At 41.1% G+C, this 19,632-nt stretch overlaps 1 protein-coding gene across 3 annotated transcripts in view; it reads right to left on the bottom strand.

Moving 5' to 3' along the window:
- BEST3 (bestrophin 3) overlaps nt 1–19,027 on the bottom strand; it is a 35,266-nt gene extending 16,239 nt beyond the window's left edge. Inside the window, exons 1-7 of one of the 3 annotated variants that reach the window (XM_045872980.3) lie at nt 18,786–19,027; nt 17,059–17,230; nt 13,851–13,945; nt 13,153–13,386; nt 3,619–3,773; nt 2,345–2,422; nt 2,104–2,256 (exon numbers count right to left, since the gene is read on the bottom strand). In XM_045872980.3, the coding sequence (XP_045728936.1) occupies nt 2,104–2,256; nt 2,345–2,422; nt 3,619–3,773; nt 13,153–13,386; nt 13,851–13,945; nt 17,059–17,210 (867 nt within the window). In that variant the 5' untranslated portion in view covers nt 17,211–17,230; nt 18,786–19,027. Of the gene's footprint in view, nt 1–2,103; nt 2,257–2,344; nt 2,423–3,618; nt 3,774–13,152; nt 13,387–13,850; nt 13,946–17,058; nt 17,231–18,785 lie in introns of those variants that run through there. The other 2 variants (XM_045872982.2, XM_045872981.3) reach the window with 2 other exon arrangements.
- Between the last annotated feature and the right edge of the window lie 605 nt (nt 19,028–19,632).

The following is a 19,632-nucleotide window of genomic DNA, read 5'->3' as shown; positions in this document are numbered from 1 at the left end:
AAAATCTACCTACTTAATTTTTAGGCTTTAAGTCTAACCACTAACCACTTAGACCAGCTGTTCTCAATCTTGGATGATCCAAATCACCTGGGGAACTTTAAAGGGCCTTGATGCCTGGGTCCCTCCCTCAGAGATTCTGATTTAATGGAGGTGAGGTTGAGTTGAGCTATCAGTACTGGATGAAGCTCCAGGAGATTTTAGTGTGTGGCTGGAGTTGAGAACCATCGACTTGGAGAGGCGCATCTCGCTTGTAAGTGACAAAACTGGGCAGCACCTGTGCCCCGAATCAGTCAGCTTCACAGCAATATCCATGTCAAAGTCCTTTACTGCAACTTCCAGGGGTTATGCACCCTTTCTGGCCCAGGGTTTTCCTTAACTGGGCCACTGGATAGACCCTAAAAATATTTTTGTTACATCCAGAATTTCACTTTTATGGCATCAGTCCTGTATATAGTATTAGAGTCTACATTTACCTACCCAAATGATTATGTTTCTGGATTGACTATCTCAAAAAATATCCTTTACTTTCTTAGAAGCTCCCTTTCCAGGAAATAACTGAAGTAATATACTGTGTATAAGGTTAATATGGTTTTTGTTTGTTTGTTTGTTTTTGTTTTTACACTTTGAAAAGATTTATAAATATTAGGATGGGAAAGATAAAACAGCTACTTAGAAAGTGAGATATAATACATTGGGTGGGAAAATACTTCTCTTCTTTTAGGGTTGTCTGTCTCTTAAAGGAGCTAAGATTGTATTTTCATGTTTTGCCTTTAAAAGTATTTTATAAAGGAACAGAATGTTAATATTTTAGAGAGCATTTCAGAAGGCAGGAACTGCTAACAGTTCCAAACACGCTGGGCAAACACCTCGCAGGGACACAAAGCAAAGAATAAAAAGCTCAGCACAACTCAGGGCACAGGACAATAAAAGACCAGAATGATCGAGCATTTGGGCCAGCGTGGTGATTTTCTAAGACTCGAGTCTTCTTTTTTCTCGAATGGGAGACGAGAGCTATTAGTTTCTCTTGCTCTTTCTCTGTCTTAAATGGGTAAAAATAATTAAGAATCACTGTCACCCGGCTGAAAATGTTTTTGCCAATTATAAGGGACACGCCTTTAGTTTTTGAAGTGCAGACATATTTATTTTCCCTGGTTACGATTCAAACCAAAAAGTAAAGGCACTGGCGGGGAAAATTTTGCCACAGCCTGGAAGGCCGCCTCAGTGCCCACATGCAACATGTGGCTGGCTGGAAGGTCAAACATTGGACAATTGGATTTTATTCAAGTCATCTTCAAACTGTCATTAGATTTCAATTAACTTAATGGAGCTCTTATCTTTGTGTGTGTGTGTGTGTGTGTGTGTACTTCTCTTTCGGAGGTTCACAGAAGAGCTGGAAGACTCAGGCCGTGGTGTCTACGCATGCGTCCAGGGTGGAGGGGGGGAGGGGAGGGGAGGGGAGGGGAGGGGAGGGGGGTGCTGGGGGTGGGGACAAGTGCAATTCTGCACTGATGGTGGGACAAGTCCTTCTCATGGCTCTGACCTGTTTTTAATTTCCTGGCAAACCGAATGTTGTCATAAATCGCGGTGTTTCTGGTTTTGATTCTGATGAATCATTTTCTGAGGCTCAGTTCTGGTTTTGAAAATGGGATGCATTTAATGTGAGACAGCTAGTGGGATTTCAGAGAGTCGCAGTTAACTACGGAGTTGAGCCGAACCAAGATAATAATACAATACTAATGCTTAAGGCTTCTTATTTACTCTCTTGTACTCTGCCTAGCTGCCTACTGTGGTATAAAATATCAAGGCAGTTACAGTTATTACTTTAATTACATTACTATAATCTTAATGGGAGCACACAAAGACTTAAAAATCAGTAGCCATGAAAGAGTGTTCTTGTAATCTCTTCGCTTCAGATTGATGTAATACGGTACTCACCACCTCTTGAATCCCTACTTTAAAAGTAATGACATCTCTGGGCGATTAAATGTTAAATCTACCTTTGAAGGGCTCCTGAACGAGTGACTCAGTAAAGGACCAGGGTGCAGAGTGTAGAACAGGACAGGGATTACAGAGCGGATCTCAGGCATGGAGACCGTGGGCTACCTTGAGCCATCCTGCATAGAAGAAGAACTGCAGGAGAGTGAAGATTGGAATGTAAAGGTCTAAGTCATGCCCCGCGTAGCCTTTGGTGGGATCCAAAAACTGGCGTCCAATCAGGCAGGCGAAGAAGAAGGTGTAGACAGCCAGCGTGACAACCTGTGGTGGAGAGAAGCCGGAGTGAGAGCCCGGCGCCCAGCACCCACGGCAAGTAGCGAGGAAAAACCACGTGCAAAGTGTTCGATACCTGGGTGTAGACCAGTGGAATCCCAACCCAGTCATAGCCAAATAAGAGGCTGCACCAAGAGCGATATTTGTTCATTTCCTAAGCCAAAAACAGATAAAACACAGTTTACTACAATGATGGGTGTGGCAACAGATATTTCCTGGGATTCATAATATAGCCATGGCTTTTATGAATATGTCTGTAAGTGATGAGGCTGACTTGGTAAGGCTGGTAATTGGTTCTGAAGGCAACTCCAAAAGGAAAATTCTGAAAATGACAATCAACATCATTCCACAATGCAAAAAGGATGACTACAGTTGGACATTTTAAAAAATATTAAATCAGCACTTTATAGAACTATCCCCTACTCTGTTGAATCCATAATTTCCAACATGTATATTGCCCCAAAGTGGTGATGGGAAGGCAGGGGTTAATATTTTAAATAAGGTTTATTTAACAATATTTTAAATAAGTCATTTCTATCCATTTTGGTAAATTTCTGTGGAGAGCAGACTTTTTGTTGTTGTTGTTGTTTCCCTACCTCTTTTGAAAATATGCTTACTATAGATTTTAGAAAAAAAGAGGTGCACGCCCCCACCCTCTCAAATGAGGACTTTACAACACTTATATTAATAGAAAATATCTCTCTTTGGAGCAGGAAGGACTCGAATCCATTGATTCCCCCCCCCCCCTTTATCATGTGTAAGTTATTATGTAAGACTGGGAAGAAGAGTTAATTTGGGAGTTATTTTTATAACATTCACTCCTTTTTGCCTAATTCAGGCAGAAGACTGTCATGGTACATGTCTATCTAGCCCTTCTGTAAATTTGTTTCTTAGATGAACTCAGGGTTATTTCATTTAATGAAAACATCATTTTGTTTCCTGGAGTATCTGAAAAGTTGGCTTAACCTCAGGAAATTCCAGTTTGCGGGAACTGACTGGGCAGGTTTATTTGTACTCCAGATTTTATTCTAGGATCCTGGAGCCAGGGATGGTAAATATGCCACGTGGGCACCAGATCATTCAGAACTCTTGGCAGCTATTGCTAATCGATTAAGGGACACTTTCTTACAGAGCCTATTACAAAGCCTAATTCTGTTTAGACAGAGTTTCCAAGCAACCACCACCAATCAATATGACTTAAAACCTGTGTATTATTCCTGTCCTGCATGTTGAGGGTTCTGATACTAGCCCAGTCTTTCTGGTTCCTTTGGAACCAGAACAACCTGTTACATCCAGATGCCTGTTGGTCTCTGATTAGCATCTTATACTGATGGTTTGTGATGTACTTACAGTCATCAATGATTGCAGATCAACACTGTCTCTGATTCTACCTTCCTTTCGGGCTTTAGCTGCAAGATTTCCAAACCAGATGAATGGAACCCAGTATTTCAGATGAGGAGATTTGAGATGGTCAAATAATTTTCTTTCATCTGTTGTCATAAAACCTTTAGCACAAAACAAAAATAGTGCAATTATGCAGAATTAGTTTAGCACTAATACATTTACCATACATATTTTCATGGTTACTATGTGAGCATACAATGGGGAGATGTTAAAAATGCATAAAATGAAGGTTCTTGCCTCAAGTAGTTTATACTTGTATTAGAGATAAGGAATGTGTATGTGTGAATGCACACAAGTTATCTAACAACAATATGTAAGGCAAGGCACGTTGGTAATCCCTCATAGAGATGGCCAGTAGGAAGTAAGGTGACATTAAATGTGGACTAGAACATCTGGGGAAGGTTTCCTCTTTAGGTTTTGGTTTATTCATCTAAAATTGGGAACAAGAATACTTAGAAATAGGATTAATGGGACACCTGGGTGGCTCAGTCGGTTAAGCGTCTGCCTTTGGCTCAGGTCATGATCTCAGGGTCCTGGGATTGAGTCCCACATCAGAGAAGCCTACTTCTCCCTCTGCCTGCCACTACCCCTGCTTGTGCTCTCTCTCTCTCTGACAAATAAATAAATAAAATCTTTAAAAAAATGTTAGGATTAAAAGAATAAAAGGTGTTAACATAACAAAGCACTTAGTATGGCATGGAAACCACGAATCACATACTTTTCCTCCTGATCGCTCGCTCCCTTCACAGTCCTGATCAAACAGGTCCCCTTCTGTGAAGGCTTCCTTGATGCCTGTCTTCTCCTTCCCCTGGGATTTTTCCCCTTCAAACCTCCCCAGACTGTGCTCTCTGTTGCCTTTTATTATAGGAATGTCATACATAAAGGTTTCTCCTGCCAAGACCCTTTGGAAGGGCAATGAGCATATGATCTTCATAGTGCCCACAGCATATCTTAAAAGTATATTTTTTACAGTCTTTGTTTGTGTGCATGTATATAACACAGTTTGCCTGAGCTTGCAGTGACCTCTCTAGCCTCAGTTTTCCCAGGTGTAAAAGAGAAATGATAATATCTACTTCCCAGGGACATTACAAAATTACCTGAGATGATGACTACATGTCAAGAGGTTAACATAATGCTTAGCACATACTTAGCACTCAGTAAGTGCCAAGGCATAATACATTATGAAATTTTAGCTATGCACCCCACCCCCCAACCTGCACACCAAGGAAAGAAGAGATTTGAGTAAGAGGAGAGGAGAAATATGGGAGCAGGTTTATTTAACAAACATTTACTGAATGTCTATTATGTACCAGGGTTTGTTCATACAAATATGTGCTTTATTTTTTATTTATTTATTTTTTGGGGGGCAGAGGGAGAGGGAGAGGGAGAGAGAGAATCTCAAGCAGACTCTCCACTGAGCACAGAGCCCCATGTGGGGCTGGATCCCATGACCCTGAGATCATGACCTGAGCTGAAATCAGGAGCTGGACATTCAACCAATTGAGCCACCCAGGCGCCCCTCAAGTATGTACTTTAAAAGCTTGCAGTTTACGCTTGACTTTCTATTTTTTTTCTTTCTTTTTTTTTTTTAAAAGATTTTATTTATTTATTTGAGAGAGAGAATGAGAGAGAGAGAGAGCACATGAGAGGGGGGAGGGTCAGAGGGAGAAGCAGACTCCCCGCCGAGCAGGGAGCCCGATGCGGGACTCGATCCCGGGACTCCAGGATCATGACCTGAGCCAAAGGCAGTCGCTTAACCAACTGAGCCACCCAGGCGCTCGACTTTCTATTTTTTTAAAAAATTTTTGAGTTATTCAAATGGTACAGAAACCCAAAAGGGCCAAAAGAATATTAATAAGAAGAGTCAGTCTCATTTTCCCAGCCACACAGTTTCCCTCTCTGAAGGAATCACTATGACCAGTGTATTGTGTATCTTTCCAGAGAAATATCGTACAGGCTTAATTTTTAAGAACACAAATGGCTTTACACTACATACATATCTGTCATTTGTTTCTGTTTTTTGATTACATCTTGGAGATCTTTTTTTTGTTAATACATACAGAGCAACATCATTGTTTTTAATGGTTAATCGTATACAATGTTCTATTTAACTAGTCCTCTTTTGAATAGACATTTAAGTTGTTTTAAGTTTTTTGCTATTAAAAAATAATGATGCAGGTGCCTGGGTGGCTCAGTCAGTTAAGTGTCTGCCTTCGGCTCAAGTCATGATCCCAGGGTCCTGGGAGGGAGCCTCGTGTTCGTGTCTGAGCTCCCTGCTCAGTGGGAAGCCTGCTTCTCCCTCTCCCATCCCCCCCTGCTTGTGTTCCCTCTCTTGCTGTGTCTCTCTCTGTCAAATAAATAAATAAAATCTTAAAAAAAAAAGAGAGACGAAATCACTACCTCGCCAAATGAAGATTCTATTTATTCAGTATTAGAAGTAAACCTAGCTATCAACGACAAGGCCAATATTTACCAACAGGAGACTCGTTTTAGATAATGCTCAGTTTATTTATATTAGCTTAGAAGGGTTCTGCCCGTGTCTGAGGAATTGGGCTTCCTCTGGGTGTCAAAAATAATGAGCCTGATCATTCTCTTCTCGTTTCTCAGTGCATCTCAAAGTTGTTGCCTGATCCAGATACTCTGCTTTTTTTTTTTTTTTTTCTTTTTAAAGACTTGCAGAGCATGACTGAACCTTGTTACAAGAAGTTAATAAACTTGACCTGTCTTGGGTCTATACTTAAAGATTTGCAGCAGTAGTTCATGCTTTACCTGCAAGCCTATTCTCATACATTTCATATCCATTGGCTAGCAGTTATATTCTTGGGATTTATACTGCAATTTTCAAAAATTATCCCATTTATATACTAGCTGCAATCTCTGTCATTTGACCAAAGAATAACTTTACCTCTGCTTATTTTTTATTCAAGAGTATGGATCAATTTGTGCTGGCAAGTTCTTGGCTTCTTAGCAGAACGCAACTCTGCAGAGTGAGGGTTTATTCAGGGCAGACCCTAAAGCTAGAGTTAGCTCCTCCCCTAGGTAGCACACCCACCAATTGGAAGGGGAAATGCAGAGCAAGGAAAGCTGGTGATTTTTAATTTTTCAGCCCAGAGGTACAGAGTACTTTGCTAGGCTCCATGGAAGATGGGTGACAAACCAGACATTAATGTGTCCTCCAAGAGTGCACAGGCATGGTGGTTTTGCTCTTCCCCGCAGGGTCACATGTCTTATCTAAACTAACCCTGTCTTTGGAAATCAAGTCATTGGTCGATAACTAGGAAATAGATATAGATTGTTGGTCAAATCAGTTGAAAGAACGTTTAATGGAATGCTACCTTTATCAGGACTTTAGGCCACTGTAACCAGAGACCAGTGATCTTTCTCAGAATGTGGTCATTTCCCTCATCTCTAGGACTGTGTGATCCACAGGCACTGATCTGCCAGTTTGGTAGTCCTGTCAATTGGGCTGGTCCTCACACGACCCTGTGACCTTGACCTGTCACTCTCCATGCCATGTACCCTTGGGCCCTATCCACAGCCCTGACATTGCTATTTTATCTTGCTGTTACATTTGCCCAGAGCTTCTCTTGCTTTCTCTTCCTTCTGGCTTTCTGGCCAGTTCAGCTTTGCTCAGCAATTTTCATACTTATCCCAAGAAACCTCCTTAATATTTCAAACCAGAGTTTAACACACCCACACGATGGCAACTTGAATTGTGATTTGATAAAGTAGGACCTCCTACTTTAAGGCAAAATGTTATTGCCCTCAAGCCAAAGGCCTAATTAAGTCCCCTGATAAACAATTATCCAGTCTTTATAGATTTTCATCTGCTGTACAGTTGGTCTATTTTGCCTCAGTTGAAGCTGAGGCAGATGTCTTTTGCTTCTGAGGCAGATGTCTTTTGCTTTTAAAGCAGAGTGTGCAAGTGCAAATGAGACTCCATTAGCAGAAGAACTAAAAGCTCGGCATCTCAGAACCTGAAGGCAGAATGGGTTTATTGCCAGTTCTTTCTAAAAGATAAAGTTGTGCATTCAGCATCTGAGCCCTTCTCAGAGAGATGACTTTTTCAGGAAGATTGCAGTGTGCTTGGCTCATTTTCGTCTCTGTACTGTACATTCAAAATGAGTGGAACAAAGCACTGATTCAACTACAGCGCTCCTTTAAACTTAACGGTAGAAGTTTAGAAATCCTTGTCAACTGGAAAAATCAAAGGGAGGTAAGAGAGGTTGAGGGAGAGAGATGGCATCACATTGTGAAAACGCTGTGCATGGGCAGGATGTCAGACTTCTTTTTTTTTTTTTTTAAACATGAACCACAGGGGTTCCCAAACAATGATTGGTTCTTCCAGCTGGTGTGCTCTCTGATATTTTCTGATCGGTTCCATTCTATTCTATTCCATTCCATTCCATTAAAAATGTTGGTTGCAAGCCATTAAAATGATTTAAGAACCCAATAATGAGGGGTGCCTGGCTGGCTCAGTCGTTAAGCGTCTGCCTTGGGCTCAGGTCATGATCCCAGGGTCCTGGGATCAAGCCCTGCATCATCGGGCTCCCTGCTCAGCGGGAAGCCTGCTTCTCCCTCTCCCACGCCCCCTGCTTGTGTTCCCTCTCTTGCTGTGTCTCTCTCTATCAAATAAATAAATAAACTCTTAAAAAAAAAAAAAAGAACCCAATAATGAGTTACAACCCATAGTTTGAAAAGCTTGAAATAGGATTTGGTCGAGTAAAATCAGTTTCTAGGATAGCAATGCTGACCAGAGACAGAGAACCTTCTCTCTTTTCCTGATATGGGTAAAACATCTCTACTCAGCCATATCCCTGTCCCCTTATAGTTCACTGCCTTCTACACAGGACACAGAGGAAATAACACCCCCCAAATCAGTGCTCTTAATCCTCACCTGTCCAGGTGGCCCAGAATTTCATTTGCCCTGAGTGACTAGACCCGAGGTGACCTGCTGGTGAGGTTGGAGGAGTTAATAGTGTGCTCTATGCTCTGGTACAGTGCTTCCTAGACTCTGCTGCATATTAGAATGGTCGGAGGGGCTTTTAAAACTCCCGCTGCCCAGTTTGAATCAAACACCTATTGAATCCCAATGTCTGGGGGTGGGAGCCAGGCATCAGTAGTTTTAAAAGACCCCTAGTGATTTCAAATTGCAACAAAATTTAGGAACATCTACCCTAGTGCACAGAATGGCTGTGCCATTTTTAACATTCTCGGCGTGGATCAAACATCCTACAGTGTTTCCGGGAGCTTGTTTGAAATGGGGATTCTTAAGTGCTAAGCCCCAGATAGTCCAATTCCACCAGCTGCCCAGGAAAGTGCAATTTAAAGTACCCTTGATCCTGGCGCCTGGGTGGCTCAGTCGTTGGGCGTCTGCCTTCGGCTCAGGTCATGATCCCAGGGTCCTGGGATCGAGCCCCGCATCATCGGGCTCCCTTCCTGGCAGGAAGCCTCCTTCTCCCCCTCCCACTCCCCCTGCTTGTGTTCTCTCTCTCGCTGTGTCTCTGTCAAATAAATAAATAAAATCTTTAAAAAAAAAAAGTACCCTTGATAAATAAATGTAATCTACGATCATACTTTGAGAAACATTGAGTGGATGCCTTGATTTAACTTTTAGAACTGTGTGGGATCTTCAGGCACTGACCCGCTGAGACTACCCATCCATGGCATTAATTCAAGTAGAGCTAGCTCCGCTGTGCACTTTCTCTCCTGTGTAGAGCAAATGTGCATAAGTGAGTCAAGTTTCACTCACAGGATGACATTCTGTCTGTTCTGGGCACATCATGTGAGACTATAGGGGTAACTGACTCAGGTTGTGAAAGTACAGCCAAGAATAAAAACTGGCACAGCCATGAATACCACCAACCCCTTGGTCATCTCTCTGGAGCTGAGTAGCTAGAGATTTCACGGAGACCAAGGAGCCCCAGCGCCATGGAATGCGTCCGAAAGAACTTGAACAGCAGACCACAGGGCAGAAAGTCAATACTATACAACATCCATTTGATTTTGCTTAGTGAGAGAAGATCACAGGTTATATGATCTAAGTACGGGGCTAGCCCTCCGGCCAGGGAATCTAAAGGCAGAATTTGTGTTTCAACAGCCATTTGACAACTGGGAGTTTGCTTAGTTGTATTAATGTCTGTTAACCCTAAGTGCCAATAAAAATTTTGATGGGGTCTCCTCAGGCTCTCTCATTATAGAAGAAACTCCAGGAACTTCACGTTATGATTCTGGGGCTTTAAGAAAACTAACAGTGCCCTTTCCTCAGATTTTACTGTTTTTCTTTTCCTCTCTCTCTCTCTCTCTTTTTTAACTAGGTTTCACGCCTGAGCCCAATGTGGGACTTGAACTCATGACCGTGAGATTGAGACCTGAGCTGAGATCAAGAATTAGACACTTTACTGACTGAGCCACTCCAGCACCCCAAATTTTACAGTTTTCTAATCCCTCTTAGGGGCTACCAAGCACAGAAGGAAACGTTTTTGGAGAAACAGAAATGCAATGTAGAGATATAAAGTTCAGCTGTAAATACAGTTGTGCTTGTCTCTGAAAATGATTCATGTGAGCAAAGATTTGTAGCAATTTTTACTGATCCTCGAGGCCAAGGACCAGATCTATTCTCACTTAGAGCTGTGCTCCCGTGCTCAGCACGGTGCCTGGCATATCATATACACCCAGAATAAGCAAATGCATGACAGATTTAGCAACAGCTTTAGTAACGTTTCTTTTAGAGGAATGTAGATAATTTCCCGTTACCTATTTTTGTGCTTCTGGTGAGTAATTTTGGAGAGAAATATTTTTTTCTCCTGATCACTGTGAAACACCAGATAAAATGTTTTGATTCAGTCTCATTCCATAATACAAACACCCAATTAAGGCCATCTCTTGAATTGGCGAAGGTCTGGATTGTGCACCTGACTTGACTTAGGTTGAGTGACATCTTCCAGGGCTGGTGACTGGAATGACTGGAATTTTCCAGGCCAGGTTTGTTGCCAATGGCAAAATAATAGAGACGCTTCTGTTACAGCTCCTCTGGTAAATAACTGATAACAGACCAGTTTAGGGAATTTTTAGCATGATAGATATTATTTTGCACTCTGTTATTTCTCTTTTCATGTGAGCAGAAATGAAACCATTTTATTTTTAATTTGAGAAATTTAACCTGTAACATCAGAGCATATGTATTACCCCCATGGGGTGCATTTGGTCCTTTTAATTTTCCAGACTATTGGAACTTGACTGTCGAACTTAAAAGCAAGGAAAGTTTGGGGGACTAGCAGGTGAGTGACCTAGCTCATCCAGCTCCGGTCAAGGGATTGCTGGATGCTTCAGAAGGAGATGCTGGTCTTCATTCTCTCTGCCCTCTCACTCAGTTTCTCCTGGCCAGTCCTGAATCTTTGTAGCGGGGACCCTCCGTGAAGCCAGGCGCAGAGGTTAGAGGGAAACTCTGATTGCCTTAAAACCCATTGTTTCTCAGAATGTGATCCAGGCACTCCTTGCCTCAAAGTGTCCAGGGGCTTGTTAAATCCATTTATTCCTGGACACCACCCCAGATCTGCTGAATCAGAATCTCTGGGGGTGGTATCTTGGATCTGCGTTTTTAGCAATATTGATTTTTAATAATATCTAATGTGCACTGAGGTTTGAGAACATGTACTTTTTCTGAGAGGGGATTTTATGTAGGAAAGTCACCTGACAGGAAGTAGGTTTTCTTGTGCTTTCAACATTGCCTCCAGCCTTTGCCCCAGCCCCGGGGGCCCTGTGCTTTACTTACCAGCCCTCTCTGCCCTCAGGCGGAGCAGGTGCCCTGGCTCTGGGCTCAGGGGCTCTGCCAAACATTTTCCGCCATCCCTGAACTTCCTGTTCTTCCCAGAACCATTGGCACAGGCCAAGGACAGTCAGACAGTGGCGGAGGCATGTGTCCAGCTCGGGGAGCTTGGAAACTGAGCCCGTGTGCACACTGAGTCAGCCCTCTCTGTGGGGGAAAGGAACAAGAGGTCGGTGAGTCGGCTGCCAGTCCACAGAGTGGGTGACCCCTCAGTGTGGTGGGTCGTGGGCAGTCAGGAAGGACCCGGCCTCTGGAGTGGCTCCCCCAGCTTCAAGCGCAGTGGTTCAGAACCTTGGCCCCGCTGCCCAGTGCACAGACTTTATGTTCCTGGGGGCACAAGCTGTCCAACTACCGCCTTTTCTGCTTTTTGTGAGAAACTGAGGAGTGAACGAGAACAGGAGGGACATGTTCACTGTGATGTCAGCGGTGGCCACAGAGGAACCCACACAGGCTTCAGCCCCTCCTGGCTCCGTCAGTTCTGTCCTCCATCAGAGGCTCCACACAAACCAACTGAGTCACTGAAGTCAGAAGGAGGCTCGTTATGCCCATGCATAAAAACCTCCAAAAAGAGCCCCAGAATACTAATCTTTTTAAAAAAAATCTGTTTTCAAGGCCATTTCAGAAAAAGAGATGGGATACAGCAACCTAACTCAATATAAAGGCAGAATCATCTCATGGTTTTTAAAAATGTATTCATTAATATATCCCAACAAACTCTCAGATTGACTAACAACAACCCAGCACAACAACCAACTTTTATTCAGTGCCTGCCAACAATGATCTCATTTAATCCGCATCCCATTGAGGGCTGCTTTAACAGCTTCTCTCCTAAATATTAACACACCAAAGAGAACCATCCTTCCAACATGATTTGTCCTCAGCATACTGTGTCCAGGAGCCTAGGTTGAATAACTGCATTTATTCCTTCTTTTAAGATTTTTTTTAAGTAATCTCCACACCCAACATGGGGCTCGAGCTCACAACCCCGTGACCAAGAGTTGCACCCTCTGTAGATTGAGCCAGCCAGGCGCCCCCAACTCCATCTACTTGGAGGAGTGAGAGAGAGAGAGACAACAGAGCTACAGTGCCTAGGTGAAAACTCACATTGCTGGTTCCTACTAGAATCTACTTAGGTTTTGGGGAAAATATTAACTTAGGAGTTCCAAGCCTGAATTATAATTCTGGCTCTTCCGCTAATTAGCTGTTGATCCAAGGCAGGTCACAACCTCTCTGAATCTACTTCCTACCTTTCTCATGTTTTATTTATTTATTTTCTGAGGTCCAAATGAAATAATATTTATGAAAATGGATAAACTATACAGTGCTAGAAAAGGTCAGATAATATTAAAATGGTTCTAATAAATATGGTAATTATTATTATGGTATATTTACCTAAAAGCCATGTGACTCCTTGCCACTTAATTTGAAGTTGACTGTTTGCTACTTTCCCTCCTTTGCCCCCGAGTAAACTTCTTGAGAGCAGTAAGTATGTCTTACTCATTTTTGCCTCTTAAGACTGTTTTGGGCACATAGTAGGTTATAATAAATGTTTCTTGAATGCATGAATAAAAAAAAGAAAATTTCAGAGGAATTTTGAAGGTTCCCATCCAGGCTGAGAGCAGTCCATGGAGGGCAAAGTCATTCAGAATTACCTGCTTCAACCACGTGGTCCATCGTTGGGAACCTTTTGTACACAGCGGTGCTCACAGAACGGAAGATGAGCAGAGACGTGAGATTTACGTAGCGCATCAATGTCCTTCTGAGCAGGCGCCCATGCTCGTCCCTTCCGTGAACACTGCTGGAGATGAGAAACATCAGCCTGTCTGGCCAGGGCAGATTCACAAACTGGTTCCACCATCGGTTCACTACCAGAGTAACATAAAACCCTGCAAAATAACAGGAAACTCTAAAGCAATTTCTTACAGCAGACATGTTGACCCTGATGCTTTTAGCAGAATTTCAGCCTTTTTAGGGATTGGGGTGTAAAAATACGTTGTTACCCGTATCTTATGATTTTGCCCTCCAAAGAAAAAAATTAAGTAATTTGTGCCTGGCAATGCCATAGCACCCAGTAAGTGGGTATTAGAGTTCAAATATTGACAGCAAAAATGGACAGTTAGTGAAGAGGAAGCTTGATTGTCCAATAACAAATGATGACCTCAAACTTGTTTGGTGTTAATTTAGCCAAAGCAGCCCTGAAGGCAAACCTTGCGGGTGGTTGGGGTTCTATTGCAAAGCAGTGTCTTTTCAGGCATGCCTCCCAGCTTGGACACACTCCCATGCAGAGTCATCCGTGTCATCCTAACGGAGACAGCTGTGTGGCTGCATTCTGCGTGTGACCTATACTTACCAAGCACAAAGGTTACTGGAATTTGTTCAGCATATCTGTCACAGTAAATTGATAATTTTTCAAAGTAACGTTTTTGGGCTCCTGTAAGTAACAATCTGGAGCAAAAATAAAATGCACAGCCCTTTATGATATTATACTTCTGCACCTGCTTTGCAAGTGATATTCAGTGCAAACAATTAAGCACAAATAATTGTAATTTTTTTTTTTAAGGAACAATAACGTTTTTTCCTACCTAAGCTGACGTATCTCAAAAGTTTTTAATTGCTGAATGGTTCAAGTACCAATGTTTTTAATACATAAATGTTATTGGCCATTAGACAGTGGGGTTTATTAACTTTTATTTTTAGATACTTTATATTTTAAGCTTTTATGTGATGAATACATTGGATTTAGAGCAAAATACCCCATGAAAGAGTCCAATTTTCAATTATTCATCAGGTAGGCTTAAAAAAAGTGTCTTGATTAAGTGAATTACAGTTATTAGGTTAATTACTAAATAATAACCCTAAATTTGACATCTTGATCTTACTCTTTCCTGAATATGCTACTTAGCACATTCTTGATTATATGTGCTGTACTTCAAAGGATATAACTGTTTATTTTACAGCCTACAATTACTTAAAATATAAAACAACACAGATATAACTAGAAGTAAAAATTTTTATTACTGTATTTGGTGGGTTTGTAGTTACATAATATAAATATAAAAATTTATATTACAGATCTGACCAAAACTCATTTTCTGGTATTGTTCAACAGAAATTCATTTAATGAAACTATTATTGATGTTTATATTATAGGGAGGGGATTCAGAGTCAGAAGAAAGGTCTCAAGGCAGGTTAATAGTAATGGCCAAGATCTAGAAAGAGGAGCAACACAGATGAATTTGCATGAAAGAATGAGAACAGCTGTTCTAAGGGAGGAAGAAATCCCTGGGAAATCCATTATAACATGTGCCAAAGGCCTGTTTGAGGCAGTAGAACTTGGATACAGGAAGCAGAGGGATAATGAGGTAATAGTGAGCCACCAATCAGTTGCAGATGAAGAGCTGGTGCTTACAGAGGGGCCAGGGGTGCAGGATGGGCTTGGAGTTCCCACCTCGGCTTTGGAGGAAGTGTCAGAAGTTCTGAAGTCAGGAATGGGTTACACAGGCCCATCAGGGTCATGACAATGACAAGTCACAGCCAGAACAGTTTCTGATACTCAAATAGAAATGGTCAAAAAGGATTTAAATGTGGAAAGCACAGACCATAAGATCAGATGAAGCCAGGTTTGAATCCCAGACCTGCTACTTACAGATTTGGACTTGGAACATATTTTTAAATCTCTCTGAGCCTCAGTTTTCTCATTGGTAAATGGGGATAATAATACCTATATGTTAGGAATGTTATGAGGCTTAAAGAATATATTATATACACAACTACTTAACATATGGTGTCATACTTAATTGATAATAAAGGGGTTGTTATTATTAATAATTGGCCAGAGGAAAAAATATTCGGCTATTAGCTACATAGAAAGTTTACTAGCTAGAAAGTACTAAAATGATGATTTTGTCAAGTTCATCCAAAAGTAAAAAGAGCTATAATCAAAGAAATGAATTCTGGCTTTGTCTTACGATTTTTGCTGAGTATAATTATTTGCTTATAGTAGAATTTTAAAACTTAGGATTATTAGTACACATGAGAATGACACTATGTCTATATTTTTCTACAAGTATGTTTGACTTTTTTTTGGTAAATTCAGCCTACAGATCTTGGTATACCTTCAATCAAGATCAAACATCTATTTTAACAAGATTTTATAGTTGAACTTGAAAAAACAAAGAATGACTCGCATAATTGGTCATAGTTATAAATGTAAGCACTTTTGGTCTTTAGAAGGAATATATGCATACAACTTTGTGGGGTATAAATAAGATCCTGGAGCAAAAGTTGAGGCCCCATGGAGCATTTCTGGCTACTACGCAGCTGCTCTGAATGCTATTCTATCCTAAGCAGCAGTAGCAGCACAATAAACTCACATTAGTAAAAATAAACTAATGAGACAATTATTCTGAAACGTCATGTGCCTTCCACCATTTCATATTCTGAAGAATTAGGTGACACAAAAATAAATTGTCCAAATAATATTGCATTTATAAGACACATCTGAAAGATGATTAGAGGTTTGTAAATAAAACTTTCCTTTTACAGATATTTTTGATAGGCAGCAAAATAGCTCTTCCTATTCTACTTTTGGTAATTATCAGCTGGCCAAATTACTATCCCTCTTCTTCAGATGGAGTCCCGCTGCGGCAAAGAAGGTAGGTAAGAGCAATGATAATACAAATTTGTTCATCTGTATGCAGGAAAGAACAAACTGAAGTACATAGAAAAGGTGGAAATACAGCCTCAAAAACCTTCAGCTTTTTTAAGTTTTAACTTCCCCAGAGTAGAAATGTATGCAATTTTAATTGTAAAAACTCATAAAACTTCTCTTTGGTATTACTGATAAAATTTTATTAAGACTATAATTTTAGACATGAAAGTATTTCTTGGACATGATATTGCTCAAATTTTCTGTCAGTCTGACAGGCATAGCTTGTGATGTTATAAAGAATAAACATCTTCTGTTGTGAATGTAACATGCCCCGAACTCAGAAGATATAAATAAACTAGTTTTCAGGTTTAGTTGAGGTATTGGTAAGATTGGCAGGCACCATCCTGGATAAGATCTTGTCATTCCAGGCAAAAGAAAGTTGCCTGATATACACCATTCACGAACACGTTACTTGTGTAGGTAGTTGCTATAAGCTGTCAAATCATAAACTGAAATTATCAATGATATAGCAGATAGGCACAACTGGTTATTCATCTGTGGCCTTTGCCATTCAAAATCATCACTGAGTGACGATTTACGTATAAATCTTCCCTTTTGTACCTCTAGCAAAGCTCTGGCAGCATGACTAAACCCTCGTTGTGATCGATTAACGTGGGGCTGGAATGAGAGCCACCTGAATATGATAGTTAGAGTCTACTTAGCATCCTAAGCACGGTTAGGTGTGGATTAAAATACTCTGTCCTGAGTTGAAGAAGGCAAGAGAGGATCATGCAAAGGAGGAGGTTACATAATGCAAAAGTCAGCGGCAACCAAAGGCTCAGATTTTTGAGACTGTATTCTTACATGATATTTGATGGCCATATAAGAGACATGCAAAGGAAGGTACCTGTACACCAAACTTATCGCCGTGTAAAAAACAGCAAAGACAATAAATTCCCTGTACAGTAGTTTGTAGATGCTGCCCCTCCACTTGAGGAGTAACCTATGAAATCCAAAAAAAGTGGCATTTGCTACTTTACTGGAGTACGTGACAGTCATCTTGGAGAGCTTTTTTTTTTCTAGAAGAGCAAGAAGACAAAACACAAGTAAAAAGCAATGTTTAAGATTCAGCGTAAGTCTATGTCTCAAAGAAACTCAAGCCACTGACCAGCCATCTCCCCATTCTGCCTTTCTCTGTTTAAACGATTTGGAATTTGGAGATGAGCACCATCTCCGCGCTAAATCTTTTAGTAGAAAAGGGGAGGAAAGTAGTCTCTGGAAAGGGTGATATTAGAACTTGCCTCGATTTCTAAATATTATTTTCAGGTTTTATAGTCATCACCCAGTAATATTTGAATGAACAAATATATATGAAATATATTGTGGTATCACCTGTCATATATTTTCTTAATCCATGGGAAGAGTTAGGGTATCGGTACGCTATATTAATTGACATTCTCAAAAGCACTGACCAAACTTGCTGTTTGGGTCTTTATTTGCTGAAGTATGTAAAGAAGTATTTATTTCATCCTTAAATTTCCTAAGGGGAACTTATGGCTCTCTTCTTAGAAATCAGGAGATGTTGTTGAACAGAAGAAAGCGTCTTACGGGAATTTAATTCATGGGTCACTTTTGGTGGCTTTAGTTGGATGTGGGTACCTCTGTAGTGGGGCTCTGAGTGCACAGTGAGCACTATGTACACTTTACAAGGAAGGGCCACCGTGGTAGTAGGATAGGTGTGCTTTCCCCAGGGAAAAGTCATGCATAAAGTACTGAGGGAGGTTCACTTTCTGTTTGGAGCTGACCAAAAGGAGGTCATTATTTGGGCTCTCTCTACTTGGATCTGTTCCATAGATGTGAGTAGGATGAGAATTGGACCCCAATGCCTAGTTCCAGTGAGTTCTCTGCAATTCCATTGCTTCTCAATAAGACAGTAAACATTCAAGTTCTGAGATGGCCCTGACTAATCTTTGTTTGAAAATCCTGCCCCACTACTCTCTAACGTGGAGCATATACAGATAACATGAAATTTCTTTGAACTCTTTTTTGCTTCAAAAGGATCTATGAGGAGGGTCTTATAGAGCTACTTAGATGGAAATTATGGAGGTTTTAGGTGGAATTGGGCTGGGCACAGGAAATAAATCCTCTAGCAGATTTCTTACATGAAGTAGCCTGCAACACACGTTTTATCTAAACAAGAAAATTTCCTGTCTTTATTCAGAGGTGGGAAAACAATCCAACTCTAATTTGCCTTGTTTCCCTTAAAGAAATAAAACTCTGGCACTCTATTCACAAACTTAAGCCTTTGACATCACTGATGTTAGTAAAGAAACCGGGGCTTCCTGGCATAAGTAAGTGGCATTACAAGAGGACAGGAACCATGCCGCAAAACCAGTCTCATTTTCCCATCTTTACCTTGTCTATCTGTCTAATGTGAGTACAGCCAAAATTGGGGGAGAGGAGCATAATAAATTAAGCCCATTTCATAATTTGTTCTCACGGGCAGCCTTGTTTTAGATAACAGTCCTCCACTTTCTTTATCAGTTCACCCGTCTGTTTCAGCCTTCTGAAAAATTAAGATCAGATAGAGTAGAGGTCAGAATGAAAATGCATGGGTACTCTTTGTGCACTAACCTATTTCTTGGGTTTGGAGTCTCCGACAGGAAAGAAAATCCTCCAATTTCAGGCTCCCCCTGAAGAGGAGCCTTCAGGTCGGTGTTGTGCTCGGTTTCACGCTTCGCTCATGCACACTCAGATTTTCTTTCCTTCTTTGGCCATCGAGAAGACCCGGAGTGTGACGAGTCCAGGAGTTAAAATGTTTTTCCACTTGTGGAGGGCTGTTTATGCCAATTTGCCCACTGATGACAGTTATAGCCGGGAACAAACAGAAGCAACAGCTGCTGATGTAGCTTTTTTCTACTCTATAATTACAACTCCACCTGCCGCCCAAAGTACCCCTTTGAATGAGAAGTCGGAGGTGACGTGAAGGAGGTTGGGCCCTTGAAGTCTGTTATTTTCATTTTGGTTCTACCCTGGGATCAAGGAAGAAAGATCCATTGTCCCCTAAAGTGTTCTGAAGAGGCTTCACTGGCCAAAAAGGGGAATCGGGACAGTCTGTGTGTGCTTAGGATGAAGAGCGAGTTTTTGTGAGGCCATAAACTGGGGCAGACGAGAATATAAACAAGACTTTCACTCATTTGAGAGGTATCGAGAATGCTCTTCCATTAAAAGCAACAAGCATGTGTGTTTGTGTGTGCACATGTGCGTGCAAGTGCATATTTTAGAAGAGCATAGAAAATTATTATGTGTGATGGTTTAGTGTAGTGGAAAATAGCACACGGATTCATTACATTTGTTATCCTTCCGTGGGCAGCTAGGAAAATTTTTTAATAATTCAAAATGGCTTCCATAGTTTCCTTCTTGAGAGAGGTAGTTCATCGGCATTCTTTAAATAATGAAATAAATAATTTAGGGCCTTTGC

This window comes from Mirounga angustirostris, unplaced genomic scaffold, assembly GCF_029215605.1.
Source record: "Mirounga angustirostris isolate CCGP_5_RB_7025 unplaced genomic scaffold, mMirAng1.0.hap1 SCAF_5, whole genome shotgun sequence".
NCBI lineage: Eukaryota > Metazoa > Chordata > Mammalia > Carnivora > Phocidae > Mirounga > Mirounga angustirostris.
Note: the sequence above shows the minus strand (reverse complement) of the source record. Positions and strands in the feature narration are given on the sequence as shown.